Source organism: Bos grunniens, chromosome 5 (genome assembly GCF_055505025.1).
Source record: "Bos grunniens cultivar Pamir isolate PY7600 chromosome 5, Bosgru_T2T1.0, whole genome shotgun sequence".
NCBI classification, from domain to species: Eukaryota; Metazoa; Chordata; class Mammalia; order Artiodactyla; family Bovidae; genus Bos; species Bos grunniens.
The window spans coordinates 113,661,255-113,680,004 of NC_141169.1; the positions used below are offsets into that span (position 1 = coordinate 113,661,255).

Here is an 18,750-nt window from a genome sequence, read left to right on the forward strand (position 1 = left end):
GCCTCTGTTTTCCCCAGGATTATGACTTGTGTATCACCTGCTACAACACTAAAAACCACGACCACAAGATGGAGAAGCTCGGGCTGGGGCTTGATGACGAGAGCAACAACCAGCAGGCTGCCGCCACGCAGAGCCCGGGAGACTCCCGCCGCCTGAGCATCCAGCGCTGCATCCAGTCGCTGGTGCACGCCTGCCAGTGCCGCAACGCCAACTGCTCGCTGCCGTCCTGCCAGAAGATGAAGCGGGTGGTGCAGCACACCAAGGGCTGCAAGCGCAAGACCAACGGCGGCTGCCCCATCTGCAAACAGCTCATCGCCCTGTGCTGCTACCATGCCAAGCACTGCCAGGAGAACAAGTGCCCCGTGCCCTTCTGCCTCAACATCAAGCAGAAGCTCCGGCAGCAGCAGCTGCAGCACCGGCTCCAGCAGGCCCAGATGCTGCGCAGGAGGATGGCCAGCATGCAGCGGACTGGTGTGGTGGGGCAGCAGCAGGGCCTGCCCTCCCCTACCCCTGCCACCCCTACCACGCCGACGGGCCAGCAGCCCACCACCCCGCAGACACCCCAGCCCCCACCCCCCTCTCAGCCCCAGCCCACACCTCCCAACAACATGCCGCCCTACTTGCCCAGGACTCAAGCTGCTGGCCCAGTGTCCCAGGGCAAGGCAGCAGGCCAGGTGACCCCCCCGACCCCTCCTCAGACTGCTCAGCCCCCACTTCCGGGACCCCCACCTGCAGCAGTGGAGGTGGCCATGCAGATTCAGAGGGCAGCCGAGACGCAACGCCAGATGGCCCACGTGCAAATCTTTCAGCGGCCGATCCAGCACCAGATGCCGCAGATGACTCCCATGGCCCCTATGGGTATGAACCCGCCCCCCATGGCCAGAGGGCCTGGTGGGCATTTGGAGCCAGGGATGGGGCCCACTGGCATGCAGCAGCAACCCCCATGGGCCCAGGGAGGACTGCCCCAGCCCCAGCAGCTGCAGTCCGGGATGCCCCGGCCAGCCATGATGTCGGTGTCACAGCACGGGCAGCCCCTGAACATGCCTCCCCAGCCGGGCCTGGGCCAGGTAGGTGTGAGCCCTCTCAAGCCAGGCACTGTGTCTCAACAAGCCTTACAGAACCTCCTGCGGACTCTCAGGTCTCCCAGCTCCCCCCTGCAGCAGCAACAGGTGCTCAGTATCCTTCATGCCAACCCCCAGCTATTGGCTGCGTTCATCAAACAGCGGGCTGCCAAGTACGCCAACTCCAACCCGCAGCCCCTCCCCGGGCAGCCGGGCCTGCAGCCCCCCGCTATGCCAGGTCAGCAGGGGGTCCACTCCAGCCCCGCCATGCAGAACTTGAACCCCATGCAGGCAGGTGTCCCGAGGGCTGGCCTGCCCCAGCAGCCCACGCAGCAGCAGCAGCTCCCGCCACCCATGGGCGGGATGAGCCCACAGGCTCAGCAGATGAACATGAATCACAGCACCATGCCCTCGCAATTCCGAGACATCTTGAGGCGACAGCAGATGATGCAGCAGCAGCAGCAGGGAGCGGGGCCAGGGATGGGCCCGGGGCTGGCCAACCACAACCAGTTCCAGCCTCCCCAGGGCGTGGGCTACCCTGCCCCGCAGCAGCAGCCGCCACCGCGAATGCAGCATCACATGCAGCAGATACCACAAGGGAGCATGGGACAGATGGGCCAGCTCCCGCAGGCCCTGGGAGCAGAGGCGGGAGCCAGTCTGCAGGCCTACCAGCAGCGGCTCCTTCAGCAACAGATGGGCTCGCCGGCCCAGCCCAACCCCATGAGCCCCCAGCAGCACATGCTCCCGAGTCAGGCTCAGTCCCCGCACCTCCAAGGCCAGCAGATCCCGTCTCTCTCCAATCAAGTGCGATCTCCCCAGCCTGTCCCTTCTCCGCGGCCTCAGTCCCAGCCCCCCCACTCCAGCCCTTCCCCACGGATGCAGCCTCAGCCTTCTCCACACCACGTCTCCCCACAGACCAGTTCTCCACATCCTGGACTGGTCGCTGCCCAGGGCAACCCCATGGAACAAGGGCATTTTGCCAGCCCGGACCAGAATTCGATGCTCTCTCAGCTCGCTAGCAATCCAGGCATGGCAAACCTCCATGGTGCGAGCGCCACGGACCTGGGACTCGGCACCGACAACTCAGACTTGAATTCAAACCTCTCACAGAGTACACTAGACATACACTAGAGACACCTTGTAGTATTTTGGGAGCAAAAAAAAAATTATTTTCTCTTAAGACTTTTTGTACTGCAAACAATTTTTTTGAATCTTTCTTAGCCTAAGAGACAATTTTCCTTGGAACACATAAGAACTGTGCAGTAGCTGTTTGTGGTTTCGAGCAAACATGCGAGATGAACCTGAGGGGTGATAGAATACAAAGAATATATTTTTGTTAATGGCTGGTTACCACCAGCCTGTTTTTTTTCCCTTGTGTGTTTGGTTCAAGTGTGCACTGGGAGGAGGCTGAGGTCTGTGAAGCCAACCACATGCTCCTGCCTTGCACCTCCAATAGGTTTTATTATTTTTTTTAAATTAATGAAAATATGTAATATTAATAGTTATTATTTACTGGTGCAGATGGTTGACATTTTTCCCTATTTTCCTCACTTTATGAAAGAGTTAAAAAAGAACATTTCTAAAACCAGAGGACAAAAGGGGTTAATGTTACTTTAAAATTCATTCTATATATATATAAATATATATAAATATATATTAAAATACCAATTTTTTTTCTCTGGGTGCAAAGACGTTCATTCTTTTAAAAATGTTTAAAAAAAGAAAAAAAAGAAAAAAAAAAAAAACCCCTTTGCTCCCCTCAAGTCAACTTTTGTGCTCCAGAAAATTTTCTATTCCGTAAGTCTGATCGTAAAAACTTCAAGTATTAAAGTAATTTGTACATGTAGAGAGAAAAATGACTTTTTTCAAAATATACAGGGGCAGCTGCCAAATTGATGTATTATATATATTGTGGTTCTGTTTCTTGAAAGAATTTTTTTCGTTATTTTTACATCTAACAAAGGAAAAAATTAAAAAGAGGGTAAGAAACGATTCCAGTGGGATGATTTTAACACGCAGAATGTCCCTGGGGTTTCTTCTGTGCTTGCTTTCTTCCTCCTTACCCTGCCCCCACCCCCCACACACACACACTTTCTGTAAAACTTGAAAATAGAAAGCAAAAACCCTCAACTTGTAAATCATGCGATTAAAATTGATTACTTATAAATATGAACTTTGGATCACTGTATAGACTGTTAAATTTGATTTCTTATTACCTATTGTTAAATAAACCGTGTGAGACAGACCCCTGATTTTGTTTCACTTCTTGCGGTTGCATCTCTGTGTTGGAAACCATTGGTTTAAATGCCTGACATCTGGGATTTCGGGCGGAAGGTGAGAGCACTGGCTTAACAGCCCTCCCTAACTACTACGTGAAGTGATTTTGTGATAAGATAGATTTTGATAAATTCATCCAAAATTTTGGAAAAAGACTTGCCAGGGAAAAAGACAAGCACCAGCTAAACATTAATTGTATCCATTTGAATTGATACAAGCCTTTATCAGCTTGATACAGCTCCTTCTCTATGGTCCCCTATGTATGACCGCATGGTCGTCATTCAGTCACCCTCATCTTAAAGGAGTAAGAATGACCACCTAAGAGGAGTCATACCTGCTGAAGTCACAAGTAGCTCCACTGGAAGCTGGGGCAACAATACAGCCCTGTTCTCTGTGAAACACACTTTATTTTGCTGACTGCCAGCCAAGAAGTCCTGGGGGGATGAGGCTGTAGGAAAAGACACTCTGGAAATAAAACCCACAATGGGAAGGCTGAGAGAGACTAGCACAGAGTCTGGTACTGAGATGGGTGTTGAAGAACAGAAGGGGAACCGGCCCTTCCTCTACAGAATATTACATCCACTGTGGACAAGTCTGAAAAGTCAGAAGGACCCTGGAGTGAGCTGCTCTGGCAGCATTTGGCAGGTCTTCCTTGTTACTCTAATAGAGCTTTAATTTACATTGACTCGATCATCTGCTAAAGGCTAAGGAAAGAAGACCCTCTTCAAGTACCTTAATTCAAACTCCTGTTTGGCCTTTCCACTAGTTTACTTGGTCTCAGCAAAAATAACCAGTATGTCCATGTGAGGTGGACCAGCACACTCAAGCCCCCATCCCAGAAAATGTTAGCCAGTGTCCACCTGCCTCAGGTCAGTGGTCCAGCAGACATACACGCAGCGCCTACGTTCTGTGCCAGGCCGGACAACACACGTGGATGCGGTGCAGCTTTGCCCTCAGGCTAGCCAGCTAGTGATCTAGAAGAAAAGACAGAATGATGCTTAAACAAGATAAAGTGGAAAGTCTTAAGCATTGTAAGCAGGGAACAGAGGAAGTAGGAGTAAAAGCTTCTGGCTATTGGGAAGTTTCTGGGGAGGACAGCACTTAAACTTTCCTTTGTGGGGACTATCCACAGCTTTGTGGGGGAGATGGATGGGATCCAAAGGAGAGAGGTGAGGACGGTCTCCGCCCCTGAAGAGAAGAGTCAGTTCCTACTGGGAAAAAAACAGCTTCAGGTCCCCATGACAGACCAGAGAGAAGATATGAGTGCCTGTTACAGAAAGGTCCCCAGTGTGGTCCCCACAACTAGAGACCCAGGGTAGATCTGAGCGCCCAACAAGGAAGATACTTAAAATTCCATCCATTTCCAAGCAGTGGATTTCCAGCCTAGGTAACCCTAGCCTCTTTGGCCAAATACAGCTGGATTGAAGTGTTAACATTCGCAATTTTGCAAGGAGGAAGTGGGGACAGAAATAATTAAATGGGGAGGAGGACACAAGCTGTCCTCGCCCAGGCCAGAGGCAGTGCTAGGGAGAGGAAAGATTGAATTAATACACAGCCAGGGATACAAGAAGGTGATTCCAGTGTTTCTGTGTATTGAAAATTACCACAATCAAAAGGTCTAAAAGGAGCCCCAAGTTTCCAATTGGGCTGTTTCTCGGACATCAGTCTAGGAAATGGGTGCAGCAGTGTCCAGGTGCTTTTTCATTTACTAGCTCACTGAATCCTCAAAACCAGCTCCAAAAGCTGACAGATGAGAAGACTGCAGCTTGGGAGTGTGTGCAAGGTCCTACAGCCAGAGCGAGCCAAAGGCTGCTGGACTCCAGCCCTGCCTTCCCCGGCATCCTTTCTCTCACTGCAGAGAAGCCCCGGTGATGGCTGACGACACAGGGCTGTATTCCAAACAAATCCAAAACACAGACTAAAAACTGAAGGGACAAAAACTAAGGAATAATAAACTTAAGTTCCAGGGTTCTCCAACCAGGGAACCTGATCTCTAGTTTCCCGAAGTGTTAAGTTCAGGACGTAGTCATGCTGTTCAAGGAGCGCACAGGCCAGCATCAAAAAGGATAAAATGTTTAAGAATAAATTTAACAAAAGACATGCACAATTGTACACTGAAAACTACAGAACATCACTGAAAGAAATGAAAGACCTAAAGAAATAAAAGGACATCCTTGTTCATGGATCAGAAGACTGGGAAGACCACATATTGTTAAGAAAGTGCGGACATACCTTGTTTTATTGTGCCTCACTTTATTGCACTTTGCAGATACTCACTTTTTTTTTACAAGCAAGATTTGTGTAATCCCTACATCAAGCAAGTCTACCAACGCCAGTTTTCCAATGATATTTGCTCACTTCATTTCTGTGTCACATTTTGGTAATTCTCCCAATATTTCAAACTTTTTCATTATTATATTTGCTATAGCAAATAGAAGGGGGGAAAGCAGAAGCAGTAACATTTTATTTTCTTCGGTTCCAAAATCACTGCAGACAATGGTGACTGCAGCCATGAAATTTAAAAGATGCTTGCTCCTTGGAAGGAAAGCTATGACAAACGGTATTAAAAAGCAAAGACGTCTCTTTGCCAACAAAGGCCTGTACAGTCAAAGCTGGGGTTCTTCCAGCAGTCATGTATGGATGTGAGAGCTGGACCGTAAGGAAGGCTGAGCACCAAAGAATTGATGCTTTTGAATTGTGGTGCTGGAGAAGACTCTTGAGAGTCCTGTGGACAGCATGGAGACCAAATGAGTCAATCTGAAAGGAAATCAACTCTGAATATCCATTGGAAGGACTGATGCTGAGACTGAAGCTGAAGCTCCAAACTTTGGCCACCTGATGCAAAGAGCTGACTCACTGGAAAAGACCCTGATGCTGGAAAAGACTGAAGGCAAAAGGAGAAGGGGTGGCAGAGGATGAGATGGTTAGATAGCACTGCTGCCTCAAGGGACATGAATTTGAGCAAACCCCAGGAGATAGTAAAGGACAGAGGAGCCTGGCGTGCTGTAGTCCATGGGGTAGCAAAGAGTTGGACACGACTTAGCAACTAAAGCGGAGAAGGCAATGGCACCCCACTCCAGTACTTTGGCCTGGAGAATCCCATGGATGGAGGAGCCTGGTAGGCTGCAGTCCATGGGGTCGCTAAGAGTCAGACACGACTAAGCGACTTCACTTTCACTTTTCACTTTCATGCATTGGAGAAGAAAATGGCAGCCCACTCCAGTGTTCTTGCTTGGAGAATCCCAGGGACTGGGGAGCCTGGTGGGCTGCCATCTATGGGGTCGCACAGAGTCGGACATGACTGAAGTGACTTAGTAGTAGTAGTAGTAGCGACTAAAGAACAAAATGGTGATCTATGATCAGTGGTCTTTGATGTTACTATTAAAATTGTCTTGGGAAACTAAGAACTATGCCCATCTAAGATGGCGAACTGAATCCATAAATGTGCGTGGTCTGACTGCTCCACTGACTGGCCATCCCCTCATCTCTCTCCCTCTCCTCAGGCCTCCCCATTCCTTGAGACAAAACAATACTGAAACTGGGCCAATTAATAACCCTATGATGGCCTCTAAATGTTCAGGTGAAAGGAAGAGTCACACGTCTCTCCCTTTAAAGCAAAAGCCAGAAATGATGGAGCTTAGTGAGCAAGATATGTCAAAAGCTAAGACTGGGCTGAAAGCTGGCCTCTTGCACCAAACAGATTAAGTTGTGAGCGCAAAGGAAAAATACTTGAGGGAACTTAACATTGCTACTCCAATGAACACATAAATGATAAGACAGCAAAACAGCCTTACTGTTGATGTGGAAAACAAACTTTTAGTGATCTGGAAAGAAGATCAAACCAGCCCCAACAGTCCCTTAAGCCAAAGCCTAATCCAGAGAAGGCCCTACCTCTTTAATCTAGGAAGGCTGAGAGAGGTGATGAAGCTGCAGAAGAAAAATCTGAGGCCAGCAGAGACTGGTTCATGAGGTTTAAGAAACCACATCCGTGACACAGAAGTACGAGGTGAAATACCAAGTGCTGATGAAGAAGCTGCAGCAAGTTGTCCAGAAGATCTAGCTAAGATAATTAACAGCAGTGGTTGCACCAAACATTTTCGATGCAGATAAAACAAATGAAGATGTGAAGAGCTGACTCATTAGAAAAGACCCTGATGCTGGAAAAGACTGAAGGCGGGAGGAGAAGGGGACAACAGAGGATGAGATGGTTGGATGGCATCACCGACTCAATGGACATGAGTTTGAGTAAACTCCGGGAGGTAGTGAAGGACAGGGAGGCCTTGGCGTGCTGCAGTCCATGCGGTCGCAAACAGTCGGAGACGACTGAGCGACTGAATAACAATAACAAATGAAGACACTATATAGGGTCTTCATAACTAAAGAGAAGTCAGTGCAATGCCTGGCTTCACATCTTCAAAGGACAGGCTGACTCCCTTCTTAGGGAATAACAGAACTGATGACTTGAAGTTGAAGCCTGGGCTCGTTTGCCATTCTGAATATTCTAGGACACTTGATAATTAGGCTAAATCTACTCTGCCTGGGTTCTATAAATGGAAAAACAAAGCCTGGATGATAGTACTCCTGTATAAATGTTGTTTACTGAATATTTTAAGCCCACTGTTGACATACTGCAAAGAAAAGAAGATCTCTTTCAAAATAGTGCTGCTTCTTGACAATGCACCTGGTCCCCCAGAGCTCTGGCAGAGATGTAATGAGATTACTATTGTCCTCATGCCTGCTGACATCCCTTCTGCAGCCTGCGGGTCAAGGAGTAACTCCTACTTTCAAGTCTTATTTTTAGGAAACACATTTCATAAGGTTATAGCTTCCACAGATAGTGATATTTCTCTGATGGATCCAGGCAAAATCAGCCGAAAGCCTTCTGGAAAGGATTCACCACTCTAGCTGCCAACAGATTCAAGGCAAGAGGTATTAACAGGAGTTTGGAAGATGATTCCAACCCTTGTGGATGACTCTGAGGCATTCAAGACTTCAGTGGAGGGCTTCCCTGGTGACTCAGTGGTAAAGAATTCGCCTGCCAATGCAGGGGACATCGGTGCAATCCCTGATCCGGGAAGATCCCACAAGCCATGGAACAATTAAGCCTGTGTGATACAGCTATTAAACCTGTGCTCTAGAACCCAGGAGCCACAGCTACTGAAGCCCGAGCTCCCTAGAGCCTGTGCTCCACAAGAGAAGCCATAGCAATGAGAGGCCCGAGCACCACAAGTGGAGAGTAGCACCTGCTCACCGCAAGTAGAGAAAAGCCCATGCAGCAACAAAGACCTAGAACAGCCAAAAATAAATAAATTATTTTTTTAATTAAAAAAAAAGACTTCAGTGAGAGGAAGTAACTGCAGAGGTGGTGGAAACAGCAAGAGAATGAGAAGTGGCACCTGAAGAAGTGACTGAATTGCTGCCACCTCATGATAAAATTTGGGTGAGGAGTTGCTTCTCATACATAAGCAAAGAAAGTCGTTTCTTGAGATGGAGCCTACTCTTAGTGAGGATACTGTGAAGACTGTTGGGCAACAGTGGGGTAGAAGATTACAGAAACCTAGGTGATAACAGTGGCAGAGCTTGAGAGGACTGACCCCAACTTTGAAGGAAATTCTACTGGGGGTAAAATGCTACCAAACAGCTGTGCATGCTACAGAGAAAGCATCTGGGAAAGGAAGAGTCACTTGATGATTCAAACTTCACTGTTGTCAATTTTAAGAAATAACCAGTCACCCCAACCACCCTGATCAACATCTCCACCAGCAAAATGGTTACAACTCACTGAAGGCTTAGATGGTTAGCATTTTTAGCAATAGTATAATTGTATACAATACTATAATCTAACAATAGTATTTTTAAATGATTTACTTATTTATTTTTGGCTGCGCTGGGTCTTTTTTCTGCTGTGTATGGGCTTTCTCTTGTCGTGAGCGGGGGCTACACTTCATTGCAAAGCACAGGCTGTAGGTGAGCAGGCTTGAGTAGACGCAGTGCGTGGGCTTTGCTGCTCCAAGGCAATGTGGGATCTTCCCAGATCAGGGATCGAACCCGTGTCTCCTGCATTAACAGTCAAATTCTTAACCATGGGACCATGAGAGAAGTCTCACAATTTTAAAATTAAAAGATATGTACATTGTTTTTTAGCCATAATGCTATTGCACATGTAATAAACTATAGGACAGTGTAAACATAACTCTTAATTTTAAGAGTTAAGCACTAGGAAATAAACAAATTCATGTAACTCACTTTATGGCAATACTTGCTTTCCTGCGGTGGTCTGAAAACAAACTGTCAATATATCTGAGGTACGCCTATACTACTCTCCAACTAATCTACAGATTCAATGCAATCCCTATCAAGAAAATGTACTTTTTTTTTAAGAAGAAATTGACATGCTGATCTTAAAATGCATATAGAAATGCAAAGGAGTCAGGGACTCCCCTGTTGAGCCAGTGGCTAAGACTCTGTGCTCCCAATGCATGGGGCTGAAGTTCAATCCCTAGTCAGAGAACTAGATCCCACACACTGCAACTAAGAGTTTCTATAGCTGCAACTAAGACCCGGGGCAGTGAAATAAAATAATGAAAGAAAATGAGACCCACATATTCACGGACAACTTATGCACACCAAAGGCACCAAGGTAATTTGACAGTGAAAGAATAATCTTTTAAGTAAATGATAGTGAAACAAGCAGTTATAAGTAAAACACCAAAAAAAAACCTGATTTACACATCAAACCATATACAAACTAAAGCCTTTGACTGTGTGGATCACAATGAACTGTGGAAAATTCTTAAAGAGATGGGAATACCAGACCACCTGACCTGCCTCTTGAGAAGCCTGCATGCAGGTCAGGAAGCAACAGTTAGAACTGGACATGGAACAACAGACTGGTTCCAAATAGGAAAAGGAGTACGTCAAGGCTGTATATTGTCACCCTGTTTATTTAACTTATATGCAGAGTACATCATGAGAAACGCTGGACTGGAAGAAACACAAGCTGGAATCAAGATTGCCAGGAGAAATATCAATAACCTCAGATATGCAGATGACACCACCCACCCGTATGGCAGAAAGTGAAGAAGAACTAAAGAGCCTCTTGATGAAAGTGAAAGAGGAGAGTGAAAAAGTTGGCTTAAAACTCAGCATCTGGTCCCATCACTTCATGGCAGATAGATGGGGAAACAGTGGAAACAGTGGCTGACTTTTTATTTTTGGGCTCCAAAATCACTGCAGATGGTGACTGCAGCCATGAAATTAAAAGACACTTGCTCCTTGAAAGGAAAGTTATAACCAACCTAGACAGTATATTAAAAACCAGAGACATTACTTTGCCAACAAAGGTCCATCTAGTCAAGGATATGGTTTTGCCAGTGGTCATGTATGGATGTGAGAGTTGGACTATAAAGAAAGCTGAGCGCCAAAGAATTGATGCTTTTGAACTGTGGTGTTGGAGAAGACTCTTGAGAGTCCCTTGGACTACAAGGAGATCAAACCAGTCCATCCTAAAGGAGATAAGTCCTGAGTGTTCATTGGAAGGACTGATGTTGAAGCTGAAACTCCAATACTTTGGCCACCTGATGCGAAAAGCTGAGTCCTTTGAAAAGACCCTGATGCTGGGAAAGATTGAAGGTGGGAGGAGAAGGGGATGACAAAGAATGAGATGGTGGGATGGCATCACTGACTCAATGGACATGTGTTTGGGTAGACTCCAGGAGTTGGTGATGGACAGTGAGGCCTGGCATGCTGCGGTTCACTGGGTTGCAAAGAGTTGGACACGACTCAGCAACTGAACTGAACTGAACTGAAAAGTTAAAGCTACAACTACTGAATTTTCTGGAAGGAAACATAGTAAAAAAAAAAAAATCTCTGCAAATCTGGAGAGGCAAAGATTTCTTAGGATGCAAAAATCATGACCCATAAAAAAATTTTTTTATTAACTTGAGTAAAACACAGTTTAATACTCATAAAACACCGTTAAGAAAATGTGAACAGCCCACAACCTGGGAAAATATTCACAATACACATACTTGATACACTAAAAAAAAGACCAGCATCTAGAATAAAGAACCCCTACAACTTAATAGTAAGAAGACAGATAACCCAATTAAAAAATAGGCAATAAGATTTAAGCACACACTTCACATGATAAGATATGTGAATGACAATAAGCAAATGAAAAGTGCTTATTAACATCATTAGTCTTCAGAGAAATGCAAACTAAAACCACAAGATACCAAAACCACAAGATATACACCCACTAAAATGGCTCAAATTGAAAAGGCTGTCAATACCAAGTGTTGGTAAGAACACCGAACTACTAAAATTCTCCCAGCGTGCCATTCAATGTTTAAAATGCCAAACTCTGGAAGACAGTTTGAGAGTTTTTTATAAATTCAATCACACCAGTATTCTAAGACCCAGGAATTCTATGAAATTCCCAAGTATTTACCCCAAACATTTGTCCATGCGGAGAACTGCGCATGCACGTTCCCAGCAGCTTTATTCCTAACAGCCCCGAACTGAAAGCAACCTAATGTCTAGCGCCAGGTGGATGGACGCTCAGCCACCAGGACACTGCCCAGCAAAGAAGCAACCTCACTCATGCAACAAGGAGGATGAGCCTCGAAAGAACGCAATGCTGCGTGAAAAAAGCCAAATTTAAAAGCATATACTGTATTACATTTATGTGAGATTCTAGAAAAGGCAAAGCTAGTCCATTAGTAGCAAAAATCAGAACAGTGGTTGCCGAGGGCCAGATGGGGGTAGAGTATGGCCTGACCGTGAAGGCACCTATCGGTAAACTCCCTGGGGTGGTGGGAATGCTTGGTTTCCTGTGTGGGAGTGAGGGTACTCATCGAACTGGACTCACCGCATCTCACCTCACCCCAGAGAAGACTCCTGGCCAGAGGCCGCATCTTCCCTAGCCTCCCCCACTGCCAGGCCATTGACGCCAGCAAACACCAAACGTCACACTGTGCAGCGTGTGTGACACACAGCGTTTCACTGAACTCTCTGGTAAGGATGTTCTGTGATGGTGCAGACCTTGGCCCTAACCCTAAAATATAAGTCTGTCCTACACTGAGCCACTAGCCACACGTGGCAACTGAGCACTGGAAAGGCAGTTCCTACAACTGGGGGACTGAATTGTTCTTTAATTTTAGTGAATTGAAAGGGAAATGCTACTGTAGACAGCACAGTTCCAGCTCTCCCAGAAGTGAGGACCATAATCCTCATTTTACAAGTGAATAAAGTGGGATTCTTGCGAGGTCCCTAATGTCAGTCTACGGGGAAAATATTAAGCTTCTCCCACTCAGGTTAAAAAAGGAAACGTGAAATTGATTGTCCTCTAATGGATCAGCTCAAAGATACAAAATCATCACAAAGAAACAGCACAGTTGCCACGCCTACACTGACGTCCCCAACGTCGCTGCTACCCCATCAGAAGGGCCCATCAGCAATGGCTTTGAGAGAAGACAGGCCATTGCAGACACACATCCCAGCCCTGGCAAAGGGTCAGCCCAGGGATATCCAGACTCTCCATGCCAACCACCTCCCGGGGTGTGGTCCCAGATGTGGAGCCACAGTCTGGGACTGCCTGTCAACCCCCACCCCTGGCCCCTGGCCATGCGGCTGAAATAGTCCTCTACTTCTCCAGGCAAATACATTAACTAGCATGTGTCCATCAGGCCCACGCCCTTGCTTGTGGCACCCGGGGCGTGAGAACCAGAAGAGCTTCCTGGTGCTGAGGCAGGTTTCTGAACCTGCAGGCAGAGATTCGCAGGGACCAAGCTGGCTGGCGAAAGTGATGAGGGACCCCCGCTGGACTGGGCAGCTGGCCTTTCCCAGGGGACTCCCCAGCTCTTCTGCAAGTCTCCGCTGCGGGGGACCACACCAGCCATGGGGCTCAGCACAGGGCCAGGGACACACTGTAAGTGCTTGATGGTGGCTCAAGGCCTCCTCCTCCAGGAAGCTGCCCTGATAACTGGTGCACAGACTCCCTCCTTCGATGGACAGAGCACTTGCTGTCACAGCACGTTTGGGCTCTTGGTCACATGCTGTCCCCACTGTGCAGCACCACATTCCTTGCTAGCCTGCCTTCCAGCCGTGTGCACTCTGCCAGCCCTGCCTCCACCCCCACCAGCATGTGACGAGCACCTGCTGACCACGCAGCTCTCGGGGACGGCATCACCTCCTCAAAGAGGTCCTGACCACCACTTTCCGGCACACTGCCCTGTGTCGATGTGCTCCAGAACCCTGTCTCTAACCAATACTTTTCCTGTTTATTATTTGTTTCAACCCTGTTGACCCGTTTAAGCCCTGGTTCCCACTGGCTGGGTTATTCTGGTCAGTGGGAACATTTGCAGCCAAAAGTTCTTGGGAACTTGCACCTGCCAGGTACCGCTAAGCTTTCACATACATTGCCTCACCCAACACTCACAAAATCCCAGCAAGGTAAGTTCTGTTAGTACTCCAGTTTTCACATGAGAAAACTGAGATGCAGGAAGATTCAAGAACATGGACTTCCTTGGTGGCTCAGTGGAAAAGAATCCACCTGTCTATAGGGGACCCAGGCTCAATCCCTGGCCTGGGAAGATCCTACATGCCAAGGGGCAACTAAGCCCATGCAGTACAACTACTGAGCCACGTGCCCTAGAGGCTGTGCTCCACAACAGAAGTCACCAAAATGAGCAGCTCGTGCACCCCGACTAGAGTAGCACCCGCTCTGGGCAACTGAAGAGTGACCAAATGCAGCAACAAAGACCCAGCAGCCAAAAATAAATTAATTAATCTTTTTTAGAAAAAGACTCATGGAAGAAAACATAGAGAAAATCTTTGTAACTTTGGGTTAGGCAAAGAATTCCTAGATATACCTCTTTAAAAATGATAAACTGGACTTTATCAAGATTTAAAACTTGCCTTGCAAAAACGATGAGAGAACAAGCCATATGAAGAGAATGTGTGTAAATATCTGTGAATCATAAATACAACAAAAACCGCTATTCAAAAAACCAAACAAACACAGCAAAAGTAAACGTCCATCAAACTAAAAAGCTTCTACTCGGCAAAGGAAACAATCTGCAAAATGAAAAGGCAACCTACCAAATGGGAAAAAATATTTGCAAATCATATCTTTGATAAGATTTAATATCCAAAATATATAAAGAATTCATATAACTCAACAGCAAAACAAACAGCCAACAATCCAATTAAAAAATAGGCAGAGGATCTGAAAAGACATTTTTCCAAGACCACCAGATGGCCGACAGGCCCATGAAAAGGTGTTCAACACCACTAATCATCAGGGAGACACAGATAAAAACCATAGTGAGAGACCACCTCACACTTTTTAGAGTGACTATTATCAAAAAAGACAAGAAATAACAAGTGTCTGTGAGGATGTGGAGAAAAGGGAATCCTTATCCACTATTATGGACATGTAAATCTGGTACAGGCACTACGCAAACAGTATGGAGTTTCCGAAAATAATTAAAAATAGAACTATATGAACCAGTCATTCTACTTCTGGGTATCTATCTGAAGGAATGAACCCTAAATCAAAAGGATATCTGCACCCTTGTGTTCACTGCAGCAATATTTACAATAGTGAAGATATATTAACCACCTGGGTGTCCATTCACTGACGGATAAATGAATACAGACAATATGTTAAATGTATACAATTGAATAGGGGCTTCCCAGGTGGTGCAGTGGCGAGAACGTGCTTGCCAATGCAGGAGACAAGAGAGACTCAGGTTGGATCCCTGGATCAGGAAGATCCCGTGGAGTAGGGAATGGCAACCCACTCCAGTATTCTCGCCTGAAAAATCCCATAGACAGAGGAGCCTGGCGGGCTACAGTCCATGAGGTCACAGAGTCAGACAGGACTGAGCACAGAAGATACAACTGAATATGATCTAGTCACTGAAAAAAAAAAATCCTGCCATTTGCAACAGTACGGGTGGACCTTGAAGGCGTTGTTGCTGGTGCTGTTGTTCAGTCCCTATGTCACATCCGACTCTTGTGACCCCATGAACTGCAGCACCTGAGAACATCTTACCTGCCTCCTGAGAAATCTGATTGCAGGTCAAGAAGCAACAGTTAGAACCGCATGGTTCCAAATCGGGAAAGGAGTACGACAAGGCTGTATATTGTCACCCTGTTTATTTAACTCATATGCCGACTACATCATGCAAAATGCATGGCTGGATGAAGCACAAGCTGGAATCAAGATTGCAGGGAGAAATATCAATAACCTCAGATATGCAGATGACACCACCCTTATAAAGAGCCTCTTGATGAAAGTGAAAGAGGAGAGTGAAAAAGTTGGCTTAAAACTCAACATTTAAAACACTGAGATCAAGGCATCTGGTCCCATCACTTCATGGCAAATAGAAGGGAAACAATGGAAACAGTAAGAGACTTCATTTTCTTGGGTTCCAAAATCACTGCAGATGGTGATTGCAGCCATGAAATTAAAAGACACTTGCTCCTTGGAAGGAAAGTTATGACCAACCGAGACAGCATATTAAAAAGCAGAGACATTACTTTGCCGACAGAGGTCCATCTAATCAAAGCTATGGTTTTTCCAGTAGTCACGTATGGATGTGAGAGTTGGACCATAAAGAAACCTGAATGCTGAAGAATTGATATTTTTGAACTGTGGTGTTGGAGAAGACTCTTGCGAGTCCCCTGGACTGCAAGGAGATCCAAACAGTCTATCCTAATGGGAATCAGTCCTGAATATTCATTGGAAGGACTGATGTTGAAGCAGAAGCTCCAATACTTTGGCCACCTGATGCGAAGAACTGACTCACTGAAAAAGACCCTGATGCTTAGAAAGATGGAAGGCAGGAGGAGAAGGGGATGACAGAGGATGAGATGGTGGGATGGCATCACTGACTCGATGGACATGAGTTTGAGTAGGCTCTGGGAGTTGATGATGGACAGGGAAGCCTGGTCTGCTGTAGTCCATGGGGTCACAAAGAGTCAGACATGACTGAGCAACTGAACTGAATTGGTCCAAGTGTCACAATAGTGGTTAGTCTCACTAATCACTATTGAGTGCACTTATCATAGGAAACCAGTGACGTTTTCAGATTTAATTGTGGTCAGTGGAAGAATATGCTCCTGCTATTCAGTTTGTTAGATAAGGCCCACACCTGTTTTGCATCTCCCTTTTTGAAATGTCAGGATTGCGTTAAAGGAATTACTTACTTCATGTGTCCCCACAGCACCACATCACATTTAGAAAGAGGGGCTAGAACATCACCATGGATTTATAAATGTTTATCCCCTTCCCTGCAGGAGGGATTGGGCTTTTTTTTTTTTTTTTTTAAGGTTTCCTAGTTGATTTCAAGGTGATCAGCTGAAATGAGCAAAAACCATGGTGGGTTGTCATGAGGATTAAATAAAATACTCAAAGGCACCGGGCCTAAGGAGCTGTTTATTAAATATTCACAGACTCTGAACCTGGATTGATCAACAATGGGAAAAGTGTGGTTTAGTGAAAAGCTTTTTCAGCACCAACAAGGCTGATTTACTTAACTTTTCTACGCTTCACTCTCATTTCTAAAAAGGATAAAAACCCCTCCGGCCTTTTAAGTTTGTTGTGGGGAAAAACAAAGTTACAGGATCAATGAGAACAGGCAGCCTGGAAACACCTGACACACATCACAGTAGAAAACGCTTGGCCTCTCTCCCTTTCACAGGCCGATGGGGACTGAAAAAAACACAGCGTCTCTTAGGGTCCCTGTCAGTGTCTGTGATAATAAACTGCCAGCTGCGTAGACCTTGCTACATGTATTAGTAAATACACCCCTCAAAAATGGGCATTTGATAAGCACCCATCAATTAACTGTACACCTGGAAGTGGTGCCACCAAATTAACTGCCATTATTCTACAAAGAAACGATTTCAGTTCTTTAACTGATACTTCAAAATTCCTACTTACATTTTGCATTTGCCTTCCAGTAATCTGCTAGGAGGTGAACCTGTCAATAGGAAGGACAAAAATTATCTATCACCAACGCCCTCAAAAGAACGCTCACTTAGAAAACCCAAAATAGTCAGCTGGAATTTTCAGAATTCAATCAACCCCCTCTCTACCTACCTCCCACTTTTGATTCTGCCTATAGACTCCTCGTAGTTGATCCAGCCCAAATCAAGAAATGTTTAAAAAATAGTAAGAGTCAAAACTGCTGGGGCCTGGTGATCTTGTTTGCTGGGACACAGTCGTTGGGACTTGGGAAGGGGCAGATTCCGCAAAAGAGCTGCTTTAAACTAATAGCTAGGCGCTCAGATGAGGTCAGATGAAGTCACAGCATCTTTGAGCTTTTCAGAGCTCTATGCTCAGCCAGGCAGTATTCCTACATACCTTTGATTTATTCAACATTAAGGCTCTGCCCCTGCTCCCTGATCTTATAAACGTCTCTAGGACACAATTTCTCCATCTATATAGGGAGGCTAATAAAACGCTTCCTCAGTGCGTTGTGAGGAATTATCTCTGACAACGTATCTGAAAGTGCTCTATCCTTTGCAAAGCACTACTCACATACTAGTTACGTCTTCCTAAGTCCAGCCGTTTTCACGTCAGAGCAAAGTGTGGCTTACAGAGATCAAACGTCTTCCCAAGGTCTCAGAGAACCAGGGCAGAGCTCGCTCGGTTATCTGCAACCATCCAACCCTTCTCAACTTTCAAAGCCTGGTTCGAGTACGCGTTTTCCTCAGCCCAGCGCAGCGGGCAAGAGACAAAAACGGCCCGGGGTTCGCACCCCAGCGCTGCCTCTCACGACCTCCTAGGACACACGACTGCTCCGTGCGCCTCAGGGGAAGGATGGGGTGGCGACCCCGCCTGGCCAGCCTGGATACCTAACAATGGCAGTTAGCTTCTTGTCAGTCCAGCTGGCACTCCCTCTCCTGTCTTCTCTCCGCTCGGGGGCCTGCAGTCAAGGCCGGGACACTTTGAGGGCTCGCTGAGTGCCAGGCACTGTGCTCGTGGCTCTGGCCGACCGCGACCCCCTCCTCAGCCCAAGACAAATGGTGGTGGTGTGCCTGTGGGGGGTCGTGCCGCCCCATCCTCCCCATCACGGGCAGGCGGGCATCCCAGCTCTGGCAGCCCCCGGTTCAGTAGTTCTCCTATCTCGCTGCCCCGCGACGACTCCAGCGCCCCTACCCTAAACGGCGGTCACTGACCCGCCCTGACTGGCCCCCGGCTGTTCAGCAGTCTGGCCGGGCTCGCACCAGCAGAAGCTGCACCCTTCCCGAGGAGCGGGCCGGGGCGGGGCGCGGGCCGGGGTCGGGCCGCGGGGCGGGGCGGGGCAGCCGGCGGTTGGCGCCGGGAACCCGCGCGCGCTCGCAGGCCACGTGACCCATGGGGCGGGGCGGGTATTGCGAGCAACTCCGCCCCAGG

General features: G+C 47.0%; 1 protein-coding gene and 1 long non-coding RNA gene across 6 annotated transcripts in view; one reads left to right on the forward strand and one right to left on the reverse strand.

The window, feature by feature from the left end:
- Nucleotides 1–3,306, forward strand: part of EP300 (EP300 lysine acetyltransferase) — a 64,420-nt gene extending 61,114 nt beyond the window's left edge. For all 4 annotated transcript variants that reach the window (XM_086403012.1, XM_086403010.1, XM_086403014.1 and 1 more), the window contains one exon: nucleotides 18–3,306. In XM_086403012.1, the coding sequence (XP_086259138.1) occupies nucleotides 18–2,192 (2,175 nt within the window). In that variant the 3' untranslated portion in view covers nucleotides 2,193–3,306. The remainder of the gene's footprint in view (nucleotides 1–17) is intronic.
- LOC147373140 (uncharacterized) lies at nucleotides 2,208–18,625 on the reverse strand. 2 transcript variants are annotated; one of them, XR_015164544.1, is made up of 3 exons: nucleotides 17,893–18,625; nucleotides 17,293–17,332; nucleotides 2,208–4,312 (listed from the first exon to the last, which is right to left on the reverse strand). It is a non-coding gene; the product is annotated as an uncharacterized LOC147373140 (long non-coding RNA). The 2 variants fall into 2 exon arrangements; XR_015164545.1 differs by having other exon boundaries at nucleotides 17,452–18,625.
- Nucleotides 18,626–18,750: the final 125 nt, after the last annotated feature.